Below are 26,253 nucleotides of genomic sequence, written 5' to 3'. Positions count from 1 at the left end.
CGTGGGTTGGGCACGAGCTCAGTGATCTCGACGTTCATGGATCGATTCCAGTCTGCATCATTTTGTAATTTTTCTGCTCCTTTCATAAGTTTATCTTATGTAATTAGGTCATAATAAGCATGTTAAATTTTCATTAGGTATTCTTATGGCATCCATACTTCACAGTTATGGCTAAATTTCATAAGGTATTTTGATGAATTTCGGTAGCTTACTTCGCTGAGTGTGCGTAACGTAGAAGTGGCTCAAGACTACGCGCAGCAGTTAGCAGTAGACCTACCAACGGAAGAGCAGCTTGGCGCAGCTACACTTGAAGATGGCTGGAGGGACATCTGATCCGCCATAGGTAGTACCTTAGCTACAGCACTAGGCTTCGCGACTCCGAATCACAGAAACGACTGGTACGACGGCGAATGTGAACAGTTGAAAAACGAGAAGAATGCAGCATGGGCGAGAATGCTGCAACACCGTACGAGAGCGAAAGAGGCACGTTACAAACAGGCGCGGAACAGGAAGAACTCAGTCTTCCGGATGAAGAAGCGCCAGCAGGAAGAACGAGATCGCGAAGCGATGGAAGAGCTGTACCGCGCTAAGGACACACGAAAGTTCTACGAGAAGCTGAACAGCTCGCGCAGAGTCTTTGTGCCACAAGCCGACATGTGCCGAGATAATCACGGGAATATTCTCACGAGCGAGCGTGAGGTGGTCAAGAGGTGGCGTCAGCATTACGATGAGCACCTCAATGGTGGCATTGCAAGTACCGAAGGTGGTGTGGTAACAGATCTAGGAGTATGTGCACAGGACGAAAGACTTCCGGCCCCTGACCTCCAAGAGATTGAGGAGGGGGTTGGCCGGTTGAAAACAACAAAGCCGCTGGAGCCGATCAACTACCAAGCGAGCTTCTAAAATACGGTGGAGAAGCACTGGTGAAAGCACTACACTGGGTCATTACCAAGATTTGGGAGGAGGAAGTATTACCGGAGGAATGGATGAAGGGTATCGTGTGTCCCATCTACAAAAAGGGCGACAAGTTGGATGGCGGGAACTACCGCGCGATCACACTACTGAGCGCTGCCTACAAGATACTCTTTCAAATTTTATGCCGCCGTCTATCACCGATTGCAAGACAGTTCGTGGGGAAATATCAGGCTGAACGCGCTACAACGGACCAGATGTTCGCCATCCGCCAGGTGTTGCAGAAATGCCGCGAATACAACGTGCCCACGCATCACTTGTTCATCGATTTCTAATCGATCGAGAACAGCTATGGCAGATTATGCACGAATACGGATTCCCGGAACTGATACGATTGATCAAGGCGACGATGGATCGAGTGATGTGCGTAGTTCGAGTATCAGGGACACTCTCGAGTCCCTTCGAATCTCGCAGAGGGTTACGGCAAGGTGATGGTCTTTCGTGCATGCTGTTCAACATTGCTTTAGAGGGTGTAATTAGGAGAGCGGGGATAAACACGAGTGGAACGATTTTTACAAAGTCCGTTCAGCTGCTTGGTTTCGCTGATGATGTTGATATTATTGCTCGTAAATTTGAGACGATGGCGGGAACGTACATGCGACTAAAGAGTGCCACAATAGTTCAGCCTATTGGACGCAGTGGCTTAATTTCCCCAACAGAAGAGGAAAAAAAAAGAGTGAAGCCAGACGAATCGGATTAGTCATTAATGTGTCGAAGACAAAGTAAATGATGGCAAAGGGCTCCAGAGAGTAATAACCACGCCCGCCATTCCGAATTTATATCGACGGTGATGAAATCGAGGCGGTTGAAGAATTCGTGTACTTGGGCTCACTGATGACATCCAACAACGACACCAGCGGAGAAATTCAGAGGCGCATTGTGGCAGTAAATCGTGCTTACTTTGGACACCGCAGAACTCCACGATCGAATAAAGTTCGCCGTAACACGAAGTTAATTATCTACACAACGCTGATTAGACCGGTCGTCCTCTATGGGCACGAAACACGGACCCTACGTGCAGAGGACCAATGCGCCCTTGGAGTTTCCGAACGGAAGGTGTTGCGTACCATCTACGGCGGAGTGCAGATGGAAGACGGGACTTGGAGAAGGCGAATGAACCACGAGCTGCATCAGCTGCTAAGAGAACCAACTATCGTCCATACAGCGAAAATCGGGTGGCTACGGTGGGTGGGTCACGTCACTAGGATGTTGGATTGCAACCCGACTAAAATGGTTCTCGAGAGTCATCTGACCGGTACAAGAAGACGTGGAGCGCAGCGAGCTAGGTGGGTCGTCCAAGTGGATGACGATCTTCGGACCCTACGTAGAGTGCGGAACTGGAGACAAACAGCCATGGACCGAGTGGAATGGAGACGGCTACTATGTACAGCAGAGGCCACCCCGGCCTTAGCCTGATCGGTAAGGTAAGTAAGGTTTCTCCGTAGATTATATCCGGTGGCCACATCCGGTAACTCCCAAACGGTTCAAAACTGCTTATAGTAAATGTTCGATGATGGAGTTGTAAGTTTGAATAGAAATAGATAGAATTTGATTTCGAATCATAAAGGAAAACATGTTGTGTACTAAAAAAACAGATTTTCATAAGAATCTGTCCCAGTGCACAATGGTCCGAATCTACGTTTTAGCAGGAAAAAAATCCGTACCTCTGTTTTCGTTAATTTTAGGCGTTTGGTGTCTTCAGAGAAGTTGTTTGCATTTGTTTGCTGCATCTTTTCCAAAAAAATTTAAATAGGGTGGTCCACGTCCTAACTCAAATCTGGAAAAGAGTTTTTTAATTTTAAGTCATACGCGATCGAGTTCTTCAGAAAAGTTGTAGGCAATGCTATTTCGAGCAACTTTGCTGAATACGCCGTTTATCTAGCTCTTAATTTGAACATAGTAGGTCAATTTCTAGTTTTGACTTAGGGTGAGCCCCCCAAAAACGGTTATTTCGCAATAACTTTTTTATTTGATTTTTTTCGAAGATGTGAGCTTCGGAGCATTTGAAGAGCAAGTAATGACGCATATTTGTTCTGAACATTGCATGTTGCTAGGTCTTGTTATTCACATGTTATGGGCAATTTTGACTTAAAAACAACGATGTCTTCAAATGCTTATATCTCATGGAGCTGGTAAAATAAAAAAAGTTTTTTAAGCGGCATTTGGAAGGTCACATATAAAGCCAAATGTGGAGCAAATATTACAAGAACGTTATTTTTTAAATTGGAATAAATCGACTCCAAAAATCCGCTTAAAAAATCGAAAAAGTACTTATAACTCATACAATTTTAAAGATAGAGTCAAACTGTCTTCGGAAAAAATGTGGGTTTTCACCATACCTAAAAGTTTCTCATACACGACTTTTTTGTAAAACGTGAAACAAAAGCTTGAAATTGATAATTTGTTTTTAAAGAATATAATCGTTCTGATTCCCTAGAAAAACATAGCATGTACCCCTAAGAATCAAATTATCAATTTCAAGCTTTTGTTTCACGTTTTGCAAAAAAATCGTGTATGGAAAACTTGTAGGCATGGTAAAAACCTACATTTTTTCCGAAGACAGTTTGACTCTATCTTTAAAATTGTATGAGTTATAAGTAGTTTTTCGATTTTTCAAGGGGATTTTTGGAGTCGATTTATTCCAATTTAAGAAATAACGTTCTTGTAATATTTGCTCTAAATTTGGCTTTATATGTGACCTTCCAAATGCCGCCTTAAGAACTTTTTTTATTTTACCAGCTCCTAGAGATATAAGCATTTGAAGACATCGTTGATTTTAAGTCAAAATTGCCCATAACATTTGAATGACAAGACTTAGCAACGTGCAATGTTCAGAACAAATATGCGTCATTACTTGCTCTTCAAATGCTCCGAAGCTCACATCTTCGAAAAAAATCAAATAAAAAAGTCATTGCGAAAAAACCGTTTTTGGGTGGCTCACCCTAAGTCAAAACTAAAAATTGACCTACTATGTTCAAATTAAGAGCTAGATAAACGGCGTATTCGGCAAAGTTGCTCAAAATAGCATTGCCTATAACTTTGCTGAAGAACTCGATCGCGTATGACTTGAAATTTAAAAGTTCTATTCCAGATTTGAGCTAAGACGCGGACCACCCTAATCAAAAATTTTTGGAAAAGATGCAGCAAACATATTCAAACAACTTCTCTGAAGACACCAAATGCCTAAAATTAACGAAAACAGAGATACCGATTTTTTTCCTGCTAAAACGTGGATTCGGACCATTGTGCAGTGACCTACCGGAATAACTCCAGCCACAGGGACCATTCCGACGTTCTCTGTCCAGTTTTACAAACTCGATATGTAAACGAGTGTACTGTAATAGTAGTTTACGCAACAAGGTGCAGAATGAATATTTTTACAGCACGAGTCGCTGATTCAACGAGGCTTGCCGAGTTGGATAATTACGACGAGTGCTGTAAAAATCGAGTTCTGCACCGAATTACGTACAACGTTTTTTGCAATTTCATAAATTACCACTTCAGGATAGTTTTAACAAAACTTTTTTTTTATCAAACTGCCAGTGATGTTCATAACCACGTTTAAGAAAGTCAGAATATTGCAGGGCATACTGTGCAGCTGTCATAACTTATCAAACCTGCGTCCAGAATGCATCAATAAGTTGATCAAATCTGAAAACAATGCTTTAATCGTTCATTACGCAACGCAAATCAGTGCTGTAATAAACCATTACATCACTGCTACTTGTTGTGTGGGAAAGTAGGCCTTTTCCTGGAAGATTTGCGTGAGGTAAAATAGCCTATTACGATGAGAAATTGCAAAAAAAAATATTGTTCGTGCAGTTGAAAATCTGAATTTTTGACACGTGAAAATCGATATTTCTCCTAATATGTGTGTCGGACGTACGTCGGGTACAGTGCGCTGGATAGAGAGCCAGGTCCGTTGTTCAGCGCACTACGTCCGACGTTTAAGTTTCACGTATAGATTTTGAGAAAATTCGATTGACGGGTGTGGGGAATCGTCGAGTTTCAACCCCGACGACAATATTCAAATCTGTTATATATTCGCTGAACGGCGACCAGGTGGTGTGTGATCTGGCAAGCATTAGGCGTACCCGAGGATGGAGATCAGCAGCCACAAACCGGGTTAAATATGTGTTATCCCAATTGTTTTGAATCTAATTGTGTTGTTGATTGTTCGGATAATTTTTACGGCGTTGCTGGGAAGCATTGGGCTGTATGAATTAAATTTTTGTTTTTCTAAATCCACATGAAGCCAGCAAGCGAATCTCTGTGAAATAGCGTTAGAAATTAGGTTGTAAATGATGTTTGAAACGCTGCCGAGATATACCTGGCTATAATTTCGCTAGTTAATCTGTTAGAAGGAAACTACAGGCTACAGGAAAGCTGTCAGGTTTGCTTGATCAAGCTTAACTATGCAGCTCCAATAGAAACCAAGCACACATTCTTTCTTTGCCTTAGCAGATGCCTAAAACATGCGGACATCAATGCTCTTGTATTATTCTATCCTTCCATGAGGATTGCCAAAGCTCAACAGAACATACAATTGAAATCAGTAAAAAAAAATGCTATATACCTATCCACCTATTCTATCCGTCGCCACTTCTGCACCACACAAACACCTGCCGGCCAACCGTTTCCTTTTCTTCCACCCTATTCTGGAATTTGTTTTGTTCTCTCGGCAGACCAAACTCAAATGTGTTGGTTTATTGGTTGTTGTTATCAATTACCCTCTTGCCTGCTTTCGGTTCGGAGCAATTCAGTAATGCTGCGACCATTCAAGTGTGAGCTAGAGGTTTTCAGATAATTCAGCCGCCTTGTATCAGCGTGTATCAGTATCATTCCTATTTTTGTGCGATAGATAGTACGTCTATTATGAACCCAGAAAAGTTCAATCTAAATCGCAACGATCTGGAGACTATCGTCAAACGGTATTACGCGAACCCCAAACTCCGCTTTCAAATCGAATCGTCGGAAGTGACCCACTTCAGCACCAGTCGAGCTGGATATCTCGGCGATCATTTCTTCCTGAAGCTACAGGTGATCATTGAGGACGATGGAAATCGCAAAGATGAGTTGAATCTCTTCCTCAAAGTTCTTCCGACGGCCATTCCCGCACTGACCTCCTATCTGGAAGCCAGCGGAACATTCCGCAAAGAAACACGCATCTATGGTGACCTGTTCCCTCGAATGCAGCAGTTCACAAGATTTGCTCCGAAGGCATATCTAACGAAAGATAACCGACAGTTGGTGCTGGAAAACTTGGCCCTGGAAGGCTTCCGATCCGTAGCCGGTTGTGAAATGGGAATTTTCGACAAGGCGCATCTGGAGCGAGCGTTGCAGGCGTTGGCCAGACTTCACTGCGCTTCGCTGATGTTGGAAACCAAAACAGGTCGTACATTGCCGGAGTTGTGTCCAGGTGCATTGGATGAGAACTGCTGGATCCTGAAGAATAACAACCCGCGAGTGGAAGAGTTGGAAAATGCTATCCAAGTGCTGTGTGAACTTGTAAAGGTCGTTGAAAAGGATAACCCAGAACTCCCCGATATACTCAGAAAATTACCCGAATTTGTTCTACAAATCTACGATCTGGTGAAACCTTCCAGCAAGTATCGTAACGTAGTCAGTCACGGCGATCTTTGGGGAAGTAATCTCCTGTTCAAATACTCCGAAGCGTCAATCCCCGAGGACTGCCTGATCGTAGATTTCCAATTCGCACGATACGCGCCTCCAGCATACGATCTGAACATGCTGATAACACTAACGACCACCGCCGACTACCGAAAAGAGTACTACAGCCACTTGATCGATTTGTACTACGCTACCGTGGAGCAAATCTTCATCGATCAGTGTCTATCGCCGGAGGAGATCATCCCAGAGCAGCCGTTTCGCGAATCCTGCCACCGATACAAAGTTTCGGGCATCATCGACAACTTTCTGATGAATCACGTCACGCTGTTGCCGAGGAATTGCGTGGATCGCGTGTTTTCTTCGCCAGAAGAGTACAACAACTTTAGCGGAGAGGACAAAATTCGAATGTGTCTAGGGGTTTTGGACACTGATATGAAATACAGGAGCAGAATTACCGGGATCATCAAAGATCTTATTGAAGCGCTGTGAAATTTCGGGGAGATATCCCCTTAAGTCATTACTTGACATATTTGCGAACATTCCATGTTAAATGTAACAAATCTTGCCATTGTAGATATGAAAATAAACCTTCCTGTTGTTATTGGATTTTTGTTATCTTTTATTTCCATACTAGGGGTATGAAATATTAAAAAAAAACTACTAACGTAGGGATTACAATATTCAGCACACAGATTGAAAAAAGAGTGTAAAATTCTGTGACATATGATGCGCATGATTGGAGCGTGGAATATCACAGAAGTTTACATGACATATCATGTAAAAGTCATAAAATATCATGTAAACTTCCATTATATGTCATGTAATTCAGCATGACTCTGTGTGTTTACATGACATATAACACAAATTTACATGATATATCATGTAAACCATCATAACACTTAGTTTACATGACTGAACTGAAGTTTACATGACGTGTAAATGTCATTATTTTTATCTGTGTGCAGGGACAAATGGGACAAAGCTTGCAGCTCAACTAATCAATGGGTCGCATGAATAAAAAGTAGTAAATTTGAGTTTACTACACTATTTGAGTAAGAAAGGGAGGTACGCCGATAACTATAACCTGTGACACTACTCTTTCTGGGATTGGAAATTTCTTCCGAGATTTGTTAAGGAACTCGGTTGAAAATATATCCAGTATTCGTTCCGGAATTCCTTTGAGTTTTTTTTTAAATTTTATCATGAATTCCTTCTAGGGCTTCTCTTTGAATTTCTACCTCTTACGATATTTCTCGGGGAATTTCTCACAAATAATGCATTTCGTAGGCTATCTCAGGAGATACTTAGAGAAATTCTCCTAGAAATTCCTTGCTAGTACAATCCCGAGTAGGTGGAAATTCACTTTTCTCATTAATGAAGATAGAGCATTGGTATCTACTTCAAAGTTGCAAAAAATGTATTGTTGGAAAGTTTGCCGAACAAACTATCACCTTTTTTTCTCAATTTTAAAAGTTTTGTGTATTTTTTTGTGGACGACCCCTAGTAACAGGTTTTCTAATAGAGCTTTTTCTTGGGATCTTTAGGAACTATCGATTGTTCTACAAAGTTGTTTTTTTTTGTGATAAAATACACCTTTTTATGATTTTTTCTTCGTTCTGGAATAGCGCTTGAAGTGAAGCAGAGCCTGCATCTCAACTCCCAAAAATACTTCCTGGAAGAATCCTTGGAGAAATTCCTGTAGGAATCACGGGATGAATTTTAAAGGAGTTCCTGGAGTAATAAATAATAATACTCCTCTAGAAATTATTGCTGCAATTCTTCGTGCAATGACAGCTGAGACTCCTACATACACAAATTTCTGCTGTGATTCCTCTAGATATTTCTTCAACATTTCCTGCTGTGATTCTTTCAGGGATTCCTACGAGGATTTCTCAAGAATCTTTTCTTAGTATTTACCCAGTAATTCCTGCTGGAAATCTTCTTGAGATTCCTTCACAAATTCTTGCTGGGATTACTCAAGAAATGCTTCTGGGATTCATTCAGGAATTTATGGTGGAATCCATCGGGAAGCCGTATTGAAGCCATTTCCTGCTGATAATCCTCTAGGAATTCTTGGTCGACTCCTGAGAGCAATTACTAAAGAAATCTCAGCTGATATTGTTGGAGGAATTCCAGCAAGAATTCCTGAAGAAATCTTAGTATGAATATCTGAAGCAATCCTAGCAAGAATTTCAGTTGATGTTCCATAGAAAATTCATAAAAAAATCCTTGAAAAATCTCTGTAGAAAGCACAAAGGAATTACAAGCAGGATTTGTATAGGAATCCTTGGAGAAACCTCTGGTAAGAAATTCTAGAAAAAACAACTCATCAGGAATTTGTGGAGGAATTCCAAAGATCTTTCAAGAGTTCCTATTGGCATATCTCTGTGGATTTCTGCAAGAGTTTCTTCAAGATTCTTTCACAAAACCCACTACAACTTTTTTCAGAAATGACTGCTATATGTCGTTCCTCCAGTAGCACTAATACAAACCTCTTGATTTTTTTTTAAGAATTCTTCTACCTCTAGATTACCTCTGGACATTCTTGTTGGGATTCCTCGAATTCATGACAGGTTTCGTCCAGCAACCACTACTGTAACTTCTCTATGGGTTTCTCCAGAAATTCACCCAGAGATTTTTTTCCAGGAATGACTCTTTGTTTTGTTACTGAAAATGCTCTTCATCCTCAAATCTTCTTGTTTTGAGAACTTATATTGAAATTGGTCCTGCTGATGGGATTTCTCCCGGCGCTCAAAGAGTTTGAAGTTTGTATGGGAAAACTTGGTCAAATGTAGAAATATTAGTTTCCTATTTTTGGCGCGATGTGGCGCTGCAAGCAATCAATAATTCAACATTCTTGCAGGTGAATGTAGGGGTGGTGGGGGTAAAATGGACAAGGTACAGTTTCATGGCTTTTATTGTTTTTCAAAATTTTTCAACGATTGGAGCTCATGCCTAAGCAGGAATCATTACACTTTTGCTGATATTGAACATTAAAATCAAATAAACCTCTTCAAGATGACAATAAACTTTAAAAATCACCTGAAAAATCGGAAATGATGTAAAATCTGCTTATAATTGCTAAGGTTTTCTCGTAAGTTATTTTTAAATTATTACAAGTTTTACCCCCTTAACCAATAAAGTCCAAGTGAAAGAATATATTTGACCGAAAAAAAAAAATAGGTTTTGTAAAAAAAAAGTTTTGGAAATAATTTTGATAAAATCAGACCGTGGGGGTAAAATGAACAATCGGTACAAATTTTATCAAAATTTCATATTTTTTTTTTGCAAACTCCAGAATCATCATGACGGCTGATGATATCGTGAGATAGTTGAAGTAAAAAGTTATAAAAAAATATTTTATATCAACAAAATATATTTTTCATCCAAAACAGTGCTTGTTTTTTACACTATATTTACAATAATTATTTAAGTGTGTTTTAAAGTTTGTATTAAAAGTTTGAAAACAACAAAATTAAGGTATCGTATGAAATTTGATAGTTTGTATTTAAAAACATAGAAACAATATGCTGTTATATAATTTTTAACGACTTGTTCATTTTACCCCATCGATTGTCCATTTTACCCCCACCAATTTTTTTCACGCTATTTTGATGCACGATTTGGTGAAGAAAATAATCAAAGAAAACAATATTTTTTAAATGCAATCCCTTACAAGATTTCTAGAGTAGGAAAGCGTTTGTTAATGGATGCCTTTTCATTTGCCTAAGCTAAGGGGTATGTACAAATTCAATTAATCAGAGATAGATCGCATTTCCTTTCACTTTCGTTACGTTAAGGTTGACCTCGAATGTCAAACAAAACCTGCTCACCATTATTTTATTTTCGAGTTTATTAACTATTCTTTCATTGTTTAATACCCAATCCCGCCTTTAGACGGGGTATAGTTTGAGCATTTTTGTAATTTTTGTTTCGTGGAAAATCATTTTTTTTATATATTTTTGGCTGATATTTAGGACTGTTCTGTAAATCTCAAAATGGTTTTTGGTGTATTTTAAAGCGTATTTACATATTTTGAAAAATCATTGAAAAATTGACAGACACGAATGTCACATAAGTGGTAAAGTGTCTTTAATAAATATTAATAATAATAATAATTGAAAAATTGATGTTTTAGTCACTTCTTAGAAGTCATTGTTTATTTTGTATTGAATCGCTATAATTAACATATTTTAAATTTTTCCCAAATCATTCTATCCTTGTTTATTAGTTTAAGGGAATCGAATACACTCTAAAATTATTTTCCTTAAAATTACACGGAAAATAAAATTTGCTGTGAAAAAAATTTAAAATAATAATATTTCAACAATAATCATAAAATCTCAAAATGTTTTCATCTCAAAAATTCCGTTCCCCAAATTGGCTTCCAGGAAAAATATAAAAGTGTGAGGATGTTCAAAAATAAAAATTAAAAAAAATCAAAAACTGAAATTCACGAAATCGAGAATTAAAAAGAATCATCTTCCAAAACATGTTTAAATCGATTTTAGATGACGAAAAATGATATTTAGATCAAAATCAAAAATTTGGATATTAGAGGGTTAAGTTCGGAAAAATTACCATTGAGATCAGAAAAGCATGGTCCTTCGTGTTATACAGCAAAACCGGGAAAATATTTTTCATTTTAGGACCCTATTAAAAGAAGTCGTGTTTGCGGGACTCTGGTATACACAGACTCTACTACAAAAGAGACACGCATACATTTGAACATGATTATCTCTATATGTACGTATAATGTTGAAATGTCTTAAATTCGTACCTAGTCGCAAATTTTGTTTATTTGGAAAAGTACCTATCAAAAAGCCTGAAAACTGTTCTTTATTTAGTAAATTTTCCGATATGGATAAGTTCGAAATAAAGAAAGAAAGTTCATCCGAATCGATGTGCCGTCTATGCCTACAAGAACGGGACCGCTACAGATCCGTTTTTCAAGGCGACAGCACAACTTTGGCTACTTGGATCGAGAATCTCACATCACTGAAGGTTTCGACAGATTCATTTCGGTTTTCTGATTCCTTACGCTAACTTGCAATACTGATTTCAGATCTCGTACGTACCGGATGCACCGGCAGCACTTTGTCTAGAATGTGAGACAATTCTCAAAAATTTCGAATCATTTCGAGAAATGTGCTTCAGCAATGACAGCACATTTCGCGATATGTTTCCTCAAACGGAACAACCAGCGATCGTCAATCATGTGGATGGCGCGGAGAGGCGTGATATTTATACATTCGAATATGTGGTAAAGCAGGAAAGTGATCTTCAGAGTGACGCTATTCTAGCGATCGAAGACATCCCAGCGGAAGTAGACGAGAACAATGCGCCGGAGCTTGCAGACGAAGAGTGGGAAGTTTCCCACCATGCCGCGAACGATGAACAACTCCCCTATCAGTGCTCCATCTGCTTGCGGCGATTTCGTGTCGAGCGTAACCTGCGAAGACATGGCCGAGTTCACATGCCAAAGCTGCCAAAGGTTCAGTGCGGCTTCTGTCGGAAAACGCTATTGGACGACACGGCCCTGCGGATACACATGCGAATTCATACGCAGGAGGAACTGTACGGATGCTTGGAGTGTGGCCAGTCGTTTAGCACTTCGGGACTATTGACACGGCACGTTAGGTCACACAGCCAAAAGCGGAAGTTTGATTGCCGGGGGCAAAGTTGAGCTTTTGTAACATAAGAAGTATCTCTAATCGTCTAGAACACTGTATGTCAAACGTTGTGCTTAACATAATCAAATTAACCATACGAGATTGAGAATAATCATACAGTTCAATAAACAAATCCAAATTTTACATTAGTGTTGCTTTGCAGTTGAGCATTTTCACATCAACGCATAAATCAGTAGTAGTTTCCGAATGCATAGCGGTCAGACAGACAGACAGTGACAGACAGACAGACATTCCTTCAGAAATTCCAGGAATTCTTTCTTCCAGGAAACACTTCTTGGGGGATTCGTTCTAGAACTTATTCCAGGATTTTGTTAGTAACTCCTTCCGGGATTACTTAGGGATCGCCCTCCAGACTCCTGGAAAATATCAATTTAAATTGCCCATTAAAAACGCGTGCGAGTTTTCCATAGTCACTCCGGAATTTCTCCGCAATCTCAGAAAAAAAAAACTCCTTGAAAAATCCCAGAACACTCTTGAAGAAATCGTACAAGGAAGAAATATACTCGAGAAGAATCTTCTGAGGGAATACCGGGAGAAATCACGGTTGAAATTGCCAGAAGGAGGAATCTTCGAATAAAGAACTCTTTCACCTCACTTTACCTAGGTTATGATTTTTTTTAACCCTTTATAAGGCCGAGAAAACTAGAAGAGCTATCATCGCATACTATTATGCAAATGATTATATACATGATTACATGTACAAAACAATTTTTGTTTAAAAGAAACTCAAAAATCTAGGTGGCAATATAGTTGCCACTGCCCGTTAACCCCAAAAACGAGCTTTTGAGGTGGCAATATAGTTGCCACTGCCCGTTTAGGCCACCAGCGCTGGTGGCAATATTCTTGCCACTGCCCGTTTAGGGTACTTTTCTTCTTTTGACTTCGACAAAAAGCCGGAAAAGAGATTTTAGAGTGGATTGGGGCTTAAGCCATAATATAAACTGGGTAGTTCAGCTCATGTCAACCCAGAATTTGATTATATCTTAAAATATTTACCAAATCTATAATTTTACAATAAGTTTGAGCTAATTTTCTTCACGCGGTCAAAATTAGCCATTTTTAAGCCTACGAATGGGCACGGTAAAGGCTGGGTATGCTGCGCAATTCAGATCCCATTGTGATCCACTAGCCTCTGCCCAGCAACTCCTATCCCTACCTCCACGCGGTACCGGCCGGAAACTATGAGCAACCTTAGGGAAGATCGGGTAACCAACCCCGGTGGGAACTTTGGTCGTAGGCTGACAGGGAGGGGGGGTTTGCTTCGGCAAACCTGAGCGTCTGTTCTCCAGGAGGAGCGGCTCACAACAGCGTCTGATCCCCATGTTAGGGGCGGCTGATCTACGTCCGAGTGCCAGGGAAGGAGGGAAGGACTCTAAGCTCAACTGTGCACTATGGTCCTCCGGAAAGTAGGGGGTTGGTGTCAGGCCCTACGAGCCAGCCGTAAAAAACCATTGTAACGGAAAATCAGTAACAGAATAATACGAACCGAGACCGACGGCAACGACCCCAGCGAACAAAAAGGACTTGCGATTGGAAACTCGGTACGTGGAACTGCCGATCTCTCAACTTCATTGGGAGCACCCGCATACTCGCCGGTCTACTGAAGGACCGCGGGTTCGGCATCGTAGCGCTGCAGGAGGTGTGTTGGACAGGATCCATGGTGCGAACGTTTAGAGGTAATCATACCATCTACCAGAGCTGCGGCAACACACGCGAGCTGGGAACAGCTTTCATCGTGATGGGTGATATGCAGAGGCGCGTGATCGGTTGGTGGCCGATCGACGAAAGAATGTGCAGGTTGAGGATCAAGGGCCGATTCTTCAACTTCAGCATAATAAACGTGCACAGCCCACACTCCAGAAGTACTGATGATGACAAGGACGCATTTTACGCGCAGCTCGAACGCGAGTACGATCGCTGCCCAAGCCACGACGTCAAGATCATCATAGGTGATTTGAACGCTCAGGTAGGCCAGGAGGAGGAATTCAGACCGACGATTGGTAAGTTCAGCGCCCACCAGCAGACGAACGAAAACGGCCTACGACTCATTGATTTCGCCGCCTCCAAAAATATGGCCATACGTAGCACCTTTTTCCAACACAGCCTCCCTTATCGTTACACCTGGAGATCACCACAGCAAACGGAATCTCAAATCGACCACGTTCTGATTGACGGACGGCACTTCTCCGACATTATCGACGTCAGGACCTATCGTGGCGCCAACATCGACTCCGACCACTATCTGGTGATGGTCAAACTGCGCCCAAAACTCTCCGTCATCAACAATGTACGGTACCAGCGACCGCCACGGTACAACCTAGAGCGACTGAAGCAACCGGATTTCGCCTCAGCATACGCGCAGAATCTCGAGGCCGCGTTGCCAGACGAGGGCGAGCTCGATGAGGCCCCTCTAGAGGACTGCTGGAGTACAGTGAAAGCAGCCATCAACGACGCAGCCGAGAGCACCATCGGGTACGTGGAACGGAATCGACGGAACGAATGGTTCGACGAAGAGTGCAGAACGGTTTTGGAGGAGAAGAATGCAGCGAGGGCGGTAATGCTGCAGCAAGGGACTCGACAGAACGTGGAACGTTATAAACAGAAGCGGAAACAGCAGACCCGCCTCTTTCGGGAGAAAAAGCGCCGCCTGGAAGAAGCGGAGTGCGAAGAAATGGAACTGCTGTGCCGTTCCCAAGAAACACGGAAGTTCTATCAGAAGCTCAACGCATCCCGCAACGGCTTCGTGCCGCGAGCCGAAATATGCAGGGATAAAGACGGAGGCCTCTTGACGGACGGACGTGAGGTGATCGAAAGGTGGAAGCAGCACTTCGATCAGCACCTGAACGGCGTGGAGAACGTAGGCACGGGAGCCCACGGCAACGGAGGAAACGACGACGCCAGTGCAGCGGAGGACGGAAATGAACCAACTCCCACGCTGAGGGAAGTTAAGGATGCCATTCACCAGCTCAAAACCAACAAAGCAGCTGGTAAGGATGGTATCGCAGCTGAACTCATCAAAATGGGCCCAGAAAAGTTGGCCACCTGTTTGCATCGGCTAATAGTCAGGATCTGGGAAACCGAACAGCTACCGGAGGAGTGGAAGGAAGGGGTAATCTGCCCCATTCACAAGAAAGGCGACCATTTGGAATGTGAGAACTTCAGGGCGATCACTATTTTGAATGCTGCCTACAAAGTGCTATCCCAGATCATCTTCCGTCGTCTGTCACCTAAAACAAATGAGTTCGTGGGAAGTTATCAAGCCGGCTTCATCGACGGCCGGTCGACAACGGACCAGATCTTTACCGTACGGCAAATCCTCCAGAAATGCCGTGAATACCAGGTCCCAACGCATCACTTGTTCATCGACTTCAAAGCGGCATACGACAGTATCGACCGCGCAGAGCTATGGAGAATCATGGACGAAAACGGCTTTCCTGGGAAGCTGACTAGACTGATTAAAGCAACGATGGACGGTGTGCAAAACTGCGTAAGGGTTTCGGGTGAACTATCTAGTTCATTTGAATCTCGCCGGGGACTGCGACAAGGTGATGGACTCTCATGCCTACTCTTCAACATCGCTCTGGAAGGTGTGATGCGACGAGCCGGGCTCAACAGCCGGGGAACGATTTTCACAAAATCCGGACAATTTGTGTGCTTTGCGGACGACATGGACATTATTGCCAGAACATTTGGAACGGTGGCAGAGCTGTACACCCGCCTGAAACGCGAAGCAGCAAAGGTCGGACTGGTGGTGAATGCCTCAAAAACAAAGTACATGCTGGTAGGCGGAACCGAAAACGACCGGATCCGTCTGGGTAGTAATGTTACGATAGACGGGGATACTTTCGAGGTGGTGGAGGAATTCGTCTACCTCGGATCCTTACTGACGGCTGACAACAACGTGAGCCGTGAAATTCGGAGGCGCATCATCAGCGGAAGTCGGGCCTACTACGGGCTCCAAAAGAAACTGCGGTCGAAAAAGATTCACCCACGCACCAAATGCACCATGTACAAAACGCTAATAAGACCGGTAATCCTCTACGGGCACGAGACATGGACCATGCTCGAGGAGGACCTGCAAGCACTCGGAGTTTTCGAGCGACGCGTGCTAAGGACGATCTTCGGCGGTGTGCAGGAGAACGGTGTGTGGCGGAGAAGAATGAACCACGAGCTTGCTGCACTTTACGGCGAACCCAGCATCCAGAAGGTGGCCAAAGCCGGAAGGATACGGTGGGCAGGGCATGTTGCAAGAATGCCGGACAACAACCCTGCAAAGCTGGTGTTTGCAACTGATCCGGTTGGCACAAGAAGGCGTGGAGCGCAGAGAGCACGATGGGCGGACCAGGTGGAGCGTGACTTGGCGAGCATCGGGCGCGACCGAGGATGGAGAGCGGCAGCCACGAACCGTGTATTATGGAGAAATATTGTTGATTCAGTTTTATCTTGAATATGATGTAATACTAAATAAATGAATAATGAAGCCTACGAATGGCTCCTAAATTGTTGATAAAGCTATGTTTAGTACCAAAAAAATACCAGGCGTTGTTAGTAATCCCAAATTTGCGTAAACCAAAAAAAAAGTTCGAAATAAATTGTTATAAAACAGAAAAAAATACAAACAGTAGGTGGCAATATAGTTGCCACTGCCTTATAAAGGGTTAACAAGCATCGAATCGACAAAGTTTTTTGGCATAGGGGTGGTGGGGGTAAAGTGGACAACATAAGCATTTTGGTCGTTTCCCGCGGAAATGGGGCAAAATCCATCTGCTTTTCCGAGTAACATGGAAGGTATTTGAATGTTTATAGTTCATTTCCGATACAGTCCTTAATACTATATTAATAACAAAACAAGTGCGAATATTAAGTCTATAACATAATATGTTAAGGAAATATCAAACTAGTTGAAATGCGGAAATTCAGTCTAACGGATTGCTACTCGATACCATTTCAATAATGAACAAATTTGTTATCCATTGATCACCAATATCTACGGATGCCCTTCAAATATTTTCATATTTACAAGAAAGTGCTTCTTGTTTGAGATGAATGTGTAGTGGGACAACGTCAAATAGAGCTTCGAGCGCTGCCGTGGGAGTTGAGGAGAACGCTCCAGACATCGCCATTAAGCACATTAGTCTACAAGACTAATGGTCATCAAAATGTTACCTGGGATGTGTTACCGAAATGTCAGATCATTTGTCGAAAATCCACGTAACGCAAACATCACTCTCAACCTAGAATACTAATTTCACATTGTTCTGTAAGTCTCAACCCAAGTCTGTGCCAAGTAGATTCACATAATTCGATGATTAGTTGGCAAACACGCAAAAAACATAGGATCTATTACATTGGAAACGATTAACATTGACATTCACCAAAAACTATGCTTTGCGCAATCAGCCAACTCAAAGAATTCTAATTACGCTTTCACCGAGTCATGTTTGCCAGTCTTATCGCTGTGTTTTTCTAATCCTCATAATTTATCAAAACTCCCTCATAAATCTATCTCAACCGAGCACCAGTTTTCATACGACATTCCGGTCAGTTACAAGACAGCTACCATGCTAAAATTATCGGATTTGGATCTCTCCGACGACGACGTCCAGCTGGTTGTCCAACGGCACTTTGCCAGCCATGATACCCATCCCCCGACGGCGGTGCAATCTGCCTGGATCGAACGTTTCGGAGGAAGCCCAGATGGCTTCTTGGCGGATCATTTTGCCCTGAGGGTGGTGGTCGTTTTCGGCAACGACAAACCACCGAGTACGCGGGAGGTTTCTTTCTTTCTGAAGGCCGTCCCGAAGGGGAACTTGGTGTTGGCAAAGTACTTGGACGAGATTGGGAGCTTCCGGAAGGAGGTGGCGCTTTGCGAGAAGGTCATTCCGGAGGTGGAACGAATGCTCGGCGGGAGACAGGTTGTGCCAAAGTATCTGCTAACCAAGGAAGACCGGCTGATTGTGATGGAGAATGTTAAGACCAAAGGGTTCGATATTTTGAAGGGGAACAGAGGTCTGATGGAATACGCCCAGTTGGAGAAAGTGTTGGAGACTTTGGCGTATTTCCACGCGGGGACGATTCTGCTTGAGCAAAAAGAAGATCAAGGTTTGACGGAGATGTTTCCCGATGTGTTGAACGAGAACGCCTGGACCGGAGTACAAGGAAGTATACGAACAAGGGACGTTGAAAACGTGATAGTTTTGTGGTGCGAGTTCATGAGAGTCGTGGAGCGTGATTCATCTAAACTGGGAACTATTCTGACTGCTCTTCCAGATACGATCAGGAGTTTGTACGAGTACGTAAAGCCGTCAACACAGTGGAGAAACGTGTTCAGTCATGGTGATCTTTGGAGTAACAACGTGATGTTCAGAAGTACGCCCTCTGGAGTTCCTGAAGAATGTATCTTAGTAGATTTCCAACTATCGCGCTACACTCCTCCAGCGTACGACATAAATCTGCTACTATCGTTGACGACCACATTTGAGTTCCGCTGTAAACACATGAATTCTTTGTTGAACGGTTATTATGATACTTTCCAAACTGTGTTAACTCGTAACGGGGTTGATCCTACTGCAATCTACACAAGGAATTCCTTTGAAGCCAGTTGCGAACACTACCGTCTTGCCGGGCAAATCCACGGTTGTATAATCGGTCCGGAGGTTCTGCTACCATCAAGCTTCATTGATCATGTGTTCGATCTCGCCACCGAATGTGCCGGGTTCATGCCTCAGCCGAAAGTCAACATTTGTCTGAATGCATTCCGGAGCGACGACTGTTATCGCCTCCGTATGTTGGATATGGTGCAGGAGTTGCTACCCGAGCTGCACTGCGCAAACGATAATGCAGACCTTGATTGACAGATCATAAAAGAGATGGACCGTATCTTGTCACGACACTTGATTGTAGATTCTGCACAAGAAGCAAACAGTCCACCGAAAACAATTGGCTTCAAATAAAGGATAGGAGTTCAGTAACGAGTGTAGTAGATCCCCTAGCAAAGAGATGGATTCCGCAGGTTTAGTTCCCGAATTCAGTATCGATGAGCTGGTTTCGATCGTTGCCACGGCAAGCGAGTGTTCAAAGGACCAAGTTATCGTTCAAGATCATTCTGTGGAACGATTCAGTTCGACCGTAGATGGATTTCTTTCGGAGCACTATGCGCTGCGAGTTAGCGTACGTTGGCAAGGAGTGCCGCCAGATCAGTCCGATCGCAAGCTGTCGTTCTTTGTGAAAGCACTTCCTCGACAGAATCCCTGTTTGGTGGAATATTTGGAGAGCATAGGAACGTTCCGGAAGGAAATAAAGCTGTTCCAAGAGGTTCTTCCGCGAATTCACCAAGCGGTAGGTGGAAAGAACTTCGCCCCTAGAATGGTTCTTGCTAAAGGAAATAGACTGATCGTTTTGGAAAATTTGAAGACCAAAGGCTACGACATTGTTGCGGCCAATAGTGGGCTTCTGGATGGCTTTCAACTGCGAAAAGCGATGGATGCGCTGGCAAGACTACACGCGGGATAGCGTTCGCAGGAAAGATGTTGAAAATGTTATTCGCTTCTGGTGTGAGGTTGTGAAACTATCCGAGAAAAATCTTAAGCGATTGAACGTCATTTTAGAAGAACTTCCACAAGTGATGCGGAAAATATTCGAATTCGTCAAACCCTCGCGGAAGTTCCAGAACGTTCTTTGTCATGGAGATTTGTGGAAGAATAATCTCATGTTCCGATCACTAGCCGGTATTCCAGAAGATTGTATTTTAGTTGATTTTCAAATGGCACGATATGTCCCACCTGCATACGATCTGAACTTAGTCATCAGTCTTTCAACGTCTCGGATTTTTAGGTCGCAGCATTACGACGCATTGATAATGGATTATTACTCAAACCTTAAAACCATTTTGGCAACCCACGAAATCTATCTTGATCCAGAACTCTTCAAAGACTCGTGTGCTTTCTATAAATCAGCTGGTGTAATCCACTCATGTCTAATAAGCCCAGAAGTGCTACTTCCTCAAAGCTATCTGCAAACAATATTGTCCGAACCCGACTCAAGCTGTGGCTTCATGCCCCAATCAAAGGTCGCCGTCTGTTTGAAGGCATTCCAAACAGATCCTCCGTACCGTAGCCGACTGCTGGATATGCTCGACGAGCTCATCGATACTGAAATTCTACCGCAATAAAATAGTATAACAAACATCGATGTATTATGATTTATTTTTCCGAACTAGTGCAAGTGGTCCACCAGCTCTTACACCCAAACCTCCATCAAATACAGTCTGGTTTTTTTTTACGCGGTTTCTATTTACACGGCCGCGTAAATGAAAACTCCATACAATTACGTTTTGTTCATCTTATTTTTGCATGATTCGTCGAGAAATGGTAAGACGATTTTTCGAATTTTGAACTGAGTTTTTTACGCGGTACGTATCCCCCGCATAAAAAAACTGACCGTATAATAAAGAATATATCTCACTGGCTCTGAGCAAGCGAACGCATTTTACCGACAGCAGCGACACGGTATGGCTCGCGGTCGAACTAATTTTCTGCGCCAGGGCTTCAGGTACCTATCTATGATTGTTAAAAAAAGGATGAACAACGAACATTTTGAACGAACTTCAGACGTCATTTGATTGGTGCTGGACTGGCCCAAATACAAAAATGTCGAAAAATTCCACGGGGCACCCTCTAGAATCGTGCCTTTAGATGAGAAGAACAATCTGTGGGAGATTCAGCTCAATTTGTTGAAAACTGAGCTGGCGCAAATGAGTTGAAGGTTTGTATGGGATGTTCAGTCCAAATATATGGGAAATTGGATGACCTCCAGTCTCTCATACAGCTCGCCGGTTTGGTGAGTTCGATTTGGCCCAGAATTGAAAGAATAGAAGTTGATACCCTAATGAACAACTTTGTAGAACAACAATATCATGATACAAATTAAAATAGTTGTGGTTTTAGCTAACGAAAGCAGGATGAGGACATCATCCCCCGTTTACTCTCGGTTGTTATATGCATCACGTGTTGGTCGGCCGTAGCTTGCGCGCTACATCATAGGCAGCAATGTAATTATTCATTGTCTCGATACTCACCCACGTGCGTGAGCAATGGAAATGAAGGATAACATAGCCGCCTATGATGTAGTGCGCAAGTTTCGGGCGACAAACACGTGCTGCATATAACTACCGAGAGTAAACGGGGGAAGAAGTCCTCACCCTGCTTTCGTTGGTTAAAACCGCAACTTATTTAAGTTTTATCATGACATGGTCTTCTACAAAGTTGTTCATTAGGGTATCTACTTCTACTTCTATTCTTTCAATTCTTAGCCAAATCGAACCCACCAAACCGGCGAGCTGTATGAGAGACTGGAGGTCATCCAATTTCCCATAATTTGGACTGAACATCCCATACAAACCTTCAACTCATTTGCGCCAGCTCAGTTTTCAACCGATTGAGTTGAATCTTTCACAGATTGATCTTCTCATCCAAAGGCACGATTCAAGAGAAAACTTTTTTTCGCGTTATACAAATGTGGGCCGGTCTAATGGTGATTGAGATCATGGCACGGCTTAGGACACGACCTTAATTAGGATTGCCTGGAAGAATCACAACAAGAAAGCCGGGAGAAAGCTCTAGAGGAATCGCTAACAGATTTTCTGAAGAACCACAGTAAGACATACTGGAAAAACTTGTAATTAGAAGGCACGAAATGTTGCTAATTGGCAAATTGAGAGATGAAATTTGTGAAAAACATCGCGGTCTAGCGAATACGGAGTCGTGGGTTCGGATCCCACCAGAACGCGATTTTTTTTCACAAATTTCATCTCTCAATTTGCCAATTAGCAACATTTCGTGCCTTCTAATTACAAGTTTTTCCAGTATGTTTCAGACATACCAGCTAACCTGGTAAAATGCCAGTAAAATGGGCAATATGTATCATTGTACCACAGTAAGAATTTCTGGAGGAATCCTAGTAAGAATAGCTGGAAGAACCACAGGAAGCATGCGTGAGGAATTTCTGGAGGATGGCCACGAGGAGCTCCTGGCGGAATCTCATGATTAATAACTGGAGGAATCCCTGGATAAAATATCTGAAGTAATTCCAAGACGATTTACCGGAGGAACTTCTATAAGAATGTCCGGAATAATATTACCACGAATAATCCCAGCGAACATCCCTAAAGAAATCCCATGAGAAATCTCTGGAGATATCCCTAGAAGAACTCCTGAAGGTAATACAGTATAAGAATTTCTGGATGTGTCCTAGGAATTGCTTGACGAACCCAGCTGAAATTTCTGGATAAAATCTATGAAGATTGTCTTGAATGGTCCCACCAAGAGCTCTTCGAAAAACATCTGGAGGAATTCCTAGAATTTCCAGGAGATTTCATAGAAGATATTTCTAGAGAAATCCTAGTAAGAATTTACTCTTAGAGAAACCTCATCAAGCATGCCGAGGGAATCATAAGTGAAATCCCTTGAATAAATACCTGGAGGAATACCTACGGTACCAGGAGAAGCTGTTCCCCTTATGGTGACTATGAATGAAACGTACAATTACTTTTCTCGACGGACTAGCTTTGTGACTTACGAGCTGCCATTCGGAGCATCCATTACGTGTCTTTGAGTACTCGAACTGTTCTGTCTCATCAAGTATCTCAAAGTAAAAGGTCTCTTCACAGAATCTAGATCTAACCTTTCACGGGCGGTCGTTAGCAGCATAATCGTAGTTCCATCGGCATGATTTACAAAACCGTGCCCCATATGACTAAATGGCTTATAAATAAGTTTAGGAAGGGTGAGCAGCGGAAGTCGGGCCTACTACGGGCTCCAGAAGAAACTGCGGTCGAAAAAGATTCACCCACGCACCAAATGCACCATGTACAAAACGCTAATAAGACCGGTGATCCTCTACGGGCACGAGACATGGACCATGCTCGAGGAGGACCTACAAGCACTCGGATTTTTCGAGCGACGCGTGCTAAGAACGATCTTCGGCGGTGTGCAAGAGAACGGTGTGTGGCGGAGAAGGATGAACCACGAGCTCGCTGCCCTTTACGGCGAACCCAGCATCCAGAAGGTGACCAAAGGCGGAAGGATACGGTGGGCAGGGCATGTTGCAAGAATGCCGGACAACAACCATGAAAAGCTGGTGTTTGCAACTGATCCGGTTGGCACAAGAAGGCGTGGAGCGCAGAGAGCACGATGGGCGGACCAGGTGTAGCGTGACTTGGCGAGCATTGGGCGCGACCGAGGATGGAAAGCGGCAGCCACAAACCGAGTATTGTGGCGTACTATTGTTTATTATGTCTTGTCTTAATGATGTTGAACAAATAAATGTATGTATGTATGTATGTATGAAGGGTGAGTTACCAGGTGATTGAAAGGGGGGTCTTGCGGGGTTATTTATTTATTTATCTTCATTAGCGAGATTTTCATCTGGGGGCTGGTTCATCTCTGGGTCTTGCGAGGTTTAAGGGGCTGTCCATTAATTACGTAAGGGTTTATGGAGGGAGGGAGGGTTTGAGAAATCTTACGCGCCATGCAAAAATTTTTGGGTTCTCATACAAAAAATCTTACAAGGGGTCGTACACAAATTACGTCACGCTTTTAGGGGGGAGGGGGGGTTTTGCAGAACGTGACGACCCATACAAAAAATATTGAGATTCCATACAAAAAGTGTGACATAGGGGGGAGGGGGGGTTGAAAAAGGTCGATTTTTGCGTGACATAATTTGTGCATCACCCCCAAGGGGGGAAGGGGGTGTCGAAAAATCGCTAAAATTCCCTTACGTAATTAATGGACAGCCCCTAAGAGGGCTTTCAAGGGGGTTTCAGGAGGAAATGCGATTCAGGGGCGTAACAGGGGGTTTTCTGAGGTATTTCAGGGAGCTTCACAGGGTTTGTGGGGGGTTTCTAAGGGTCTCAGGGATTACAGTTACATGGGATACACGGGAATTTCAGGGAGTTTTCGGAGGGATTTCAGGAGGTTCCGGAGGCGTTACAGGGGAGATTTTGGAAGTTTTAGGGAATTGTCGGTGGTATCTTAGGAATTCCAGAAAGTTACAGAGGTATTACATGAGCGTCTTCGTGGGATTATTCCCATAACTAATCACTATTTGGGATTGGTGATGCAATCGGACAGAAATTTACACCGGAAGTGGTGGAAATTGGAAAATTGAAATTTCGTGACATTTCCCATCCTTGTTTAGGAGGGTCTCAGGTGCGTTACAGGAGGTCCGCAGCGGTTTCAAGGGTTTTCGGAGCCAATTCAGGAAATTTCAGCGGGTTTTACTTAGTGACGTGTTTGGGGATTCCATGTTGAAGAATGAGTTGTGTCTCTCCCCTCACAAAAGTAATTGATCTAAGCGACTAGTGTCTAGCCCCTTACTGGGTAAGTTGGCAAAAGTAGGTAGGCATATGTTTTGTGAGCTGCATCGAGTAGGTTGAGTTCTTGCAGTTTGTTGAGTTCGGTTTTTCTTAGTTGTTTGAGCGAATAAAGACATAGTTGAAGAAGTATACTAAAAAGGGTTTATGTTCTTCTTTCATACGCAAACCTGGTTGTTAAGTGTTCCACGGCGAACTTGGCAGTAATTCTACATTCCAGAGAGCCTCAGTGGCGTTACAGGGGGTTTTGAGGGGTTGGGCCCAGGCTTCTTCCGTGCTCTCGGTTTATGCTCAGACTCTCTCTTTTAGCTGAGAGCTGTCGAACGCTACAGAGAAATGAACATTCTCTCACACTAGCTGAGCGAATAGCTTCGCAAAGTTAGGGAGTATTTACATTTCTGTTTACACATCCCAACTAACAATTGCAAGTCACAAACAAGCAAGCTTGCTGAATTGTTGCTTAATAATGGTAATGATAGCTGAACTAAAATTATGCTCTACACATTACTGTTTAAATGATTTTTAAATTGAGAAAATAGTCAATGTTCGACTTTCCTCATCGGTACATCAACAATGATAAATTAAAACACTTTTCAAAAGTTTAACAAGAAATTTATTCGACAAGCATTGATTCCTTAACAAAGGAGTTTAACAAAACATTTGTCTGCATCTTATCAAGCTGATGCATCGATAAGCATATGCTCCTGAACAATGTGCTTTTCACTTGTCAAATAACCACCTTCAGCCCGTCATAGTTTGACTCGGAACTTTGTTCGGATTATGGGATAAATCATGGCTAAAATTGTTTAGACTACCAAGTTATTAAAGAACCAAAATTTCAAACGAATCACATAAAATAAAACAGAATAGAATTATGTAGTTTAACATTGAGTGCCAAGAGACGTAATCAACGTAAAAATGAGGCATTTATTTATTATGATTAGTCTGTAACAAGGAGAACTTGTACCTTGATTATTATATTTTTTTTATTTTCCGCAGCAGTTCGATTGTACTAGACGCTTGGATCGATGCATTTGACATTGCAGTCCCGTCGTGTTTACTGAATATTGTTCCCACATTCACCTAGATAATCAAACAGCATTCAGAAATCGACACATTTCAAGTATCTCTAAACATCCTTATGCACTATTTATTGAACATAATATCAAGATTCCATGACAAAAGCATAAATAAAAAATGCTTGACGGATCTTCGACTGAGCATGAGTACATTACCTGAACAGATGCTGTGACTGCACCATGTCCAAGACCATACCGCACCACATATTGTCATACATTTTAAAGATCGATATTTAATACTAAAAATAAAAACATATTCATATCGCAATTAGTTCGTCTGGAAACAATATCTTCAAAAAGGATCAACACTTTTTGACCGCATTCGATACAAGTTTTCTCACCGTGCGATAAAAATACTGACAGCGAAATCAGAATGGAAAACACGTGTTTTGAGCTGAACAGCTGTTGAAGTATAAGGCGCTGTTCAGTTGATTACCTCGTGCTGTGCTTATTCACCACTGCTGAACACAAGTTCAGGGGTGATCATTATTGAGTCATGGGAAGATTA

At 42.5% G+C, this 26,253-nt stretch overlaps 3 protein-coding genes and 1 pseudogene across 3 annotated transcripts; all 4 read left to right on the top strand.

Moving 5' to 3' along the window:
• The first annotated feature begins 5,339 nt into the window (after nucleotides 1–5,339).
• LOC109429837 (uncharacterized) lies at nucleotides 5,340–7,209 on the top strand. The gene has a single exon (XM_019705823.3). It carries the CDS (start codon nucleotides 5,848–5,850, stop codon nucleotides 7,090–7,092), a length of 1,245 nt encoding a protein of 414 aa, XP_019561368.3. The 5' UTR covers nucleotides 5,340–5,847; the 3' UTR covers nucleotides 7,093–7,209.
• A 3,995-nt stretch (nucleotides 7,210–11,204) lies between these two features.
• On the top strand, nucleotides 11,205–12,419 carry LOC109429836 (zinc finger protein 26). Its single transcript, XM_019705821.3, has 2 exons — nucleotides 11,205–11,607; nucleotides 11,669–12,419. The coding sequence occupies exons 1-2, from the start codon at nucleotides 11,359–11,361 to the stop codon at nucleotides 12,287–12,289; spliced, it is 870 nt and encodes a 289-aa protein (XP_019561366.3). The 5' UTR covers nucleotides 11,205–11,358; the 3' UTR covers nucleotides 12,290–12,419.
• A 5,404-nt stretch (nucleotides 12,420–17,823) lies between these two features.
• LOC109398309 (uncharacterized) lies at nucleotides 17,824–19,150 on the top strand. Its single transcript, XM_019670657.3, has one exon. The coding sequence runs from the start codon at nucleotides 17,858–17,860 to the stop codon at nucleotides 19,148–19,150; it is 1,293 nt and encodes a 430-aa protein (XP_019526202.3). The 5' UTR covers nucleotides 17,824–17,857.
• Nucleotides 19,151–19,295: 145 nt separating this feature from the next.
• LOC109429835 (uncharacterized) lies at nucleotides 19,296–20,529 on the top strand (annotated as a pseudogene).
• The last annotated feature ends 5,724 nt before the right edge of the window (nucleotides 20,530–26,253 follow it).

The sequence above is a fragment of the Aedes albopictus genome, chromosome 2 (genome assembly GCF_035046485.1).
Source record: "Aedes albopictus strain Foshan chromosome 2, AalbF5, whole genome shotgun sequence".
NCBI classification, from domain to species: Eukaryota; Metazoa; Arthropoda; class Insecta; order Diptera; family Culicidae; genus Aedes; species Aedes albopictus.
The sequence above is the reverse complement of the archived record's forward strand: the minus strand, read 5'-3'. Positions and strand labels throughout refer to the sequence as shown.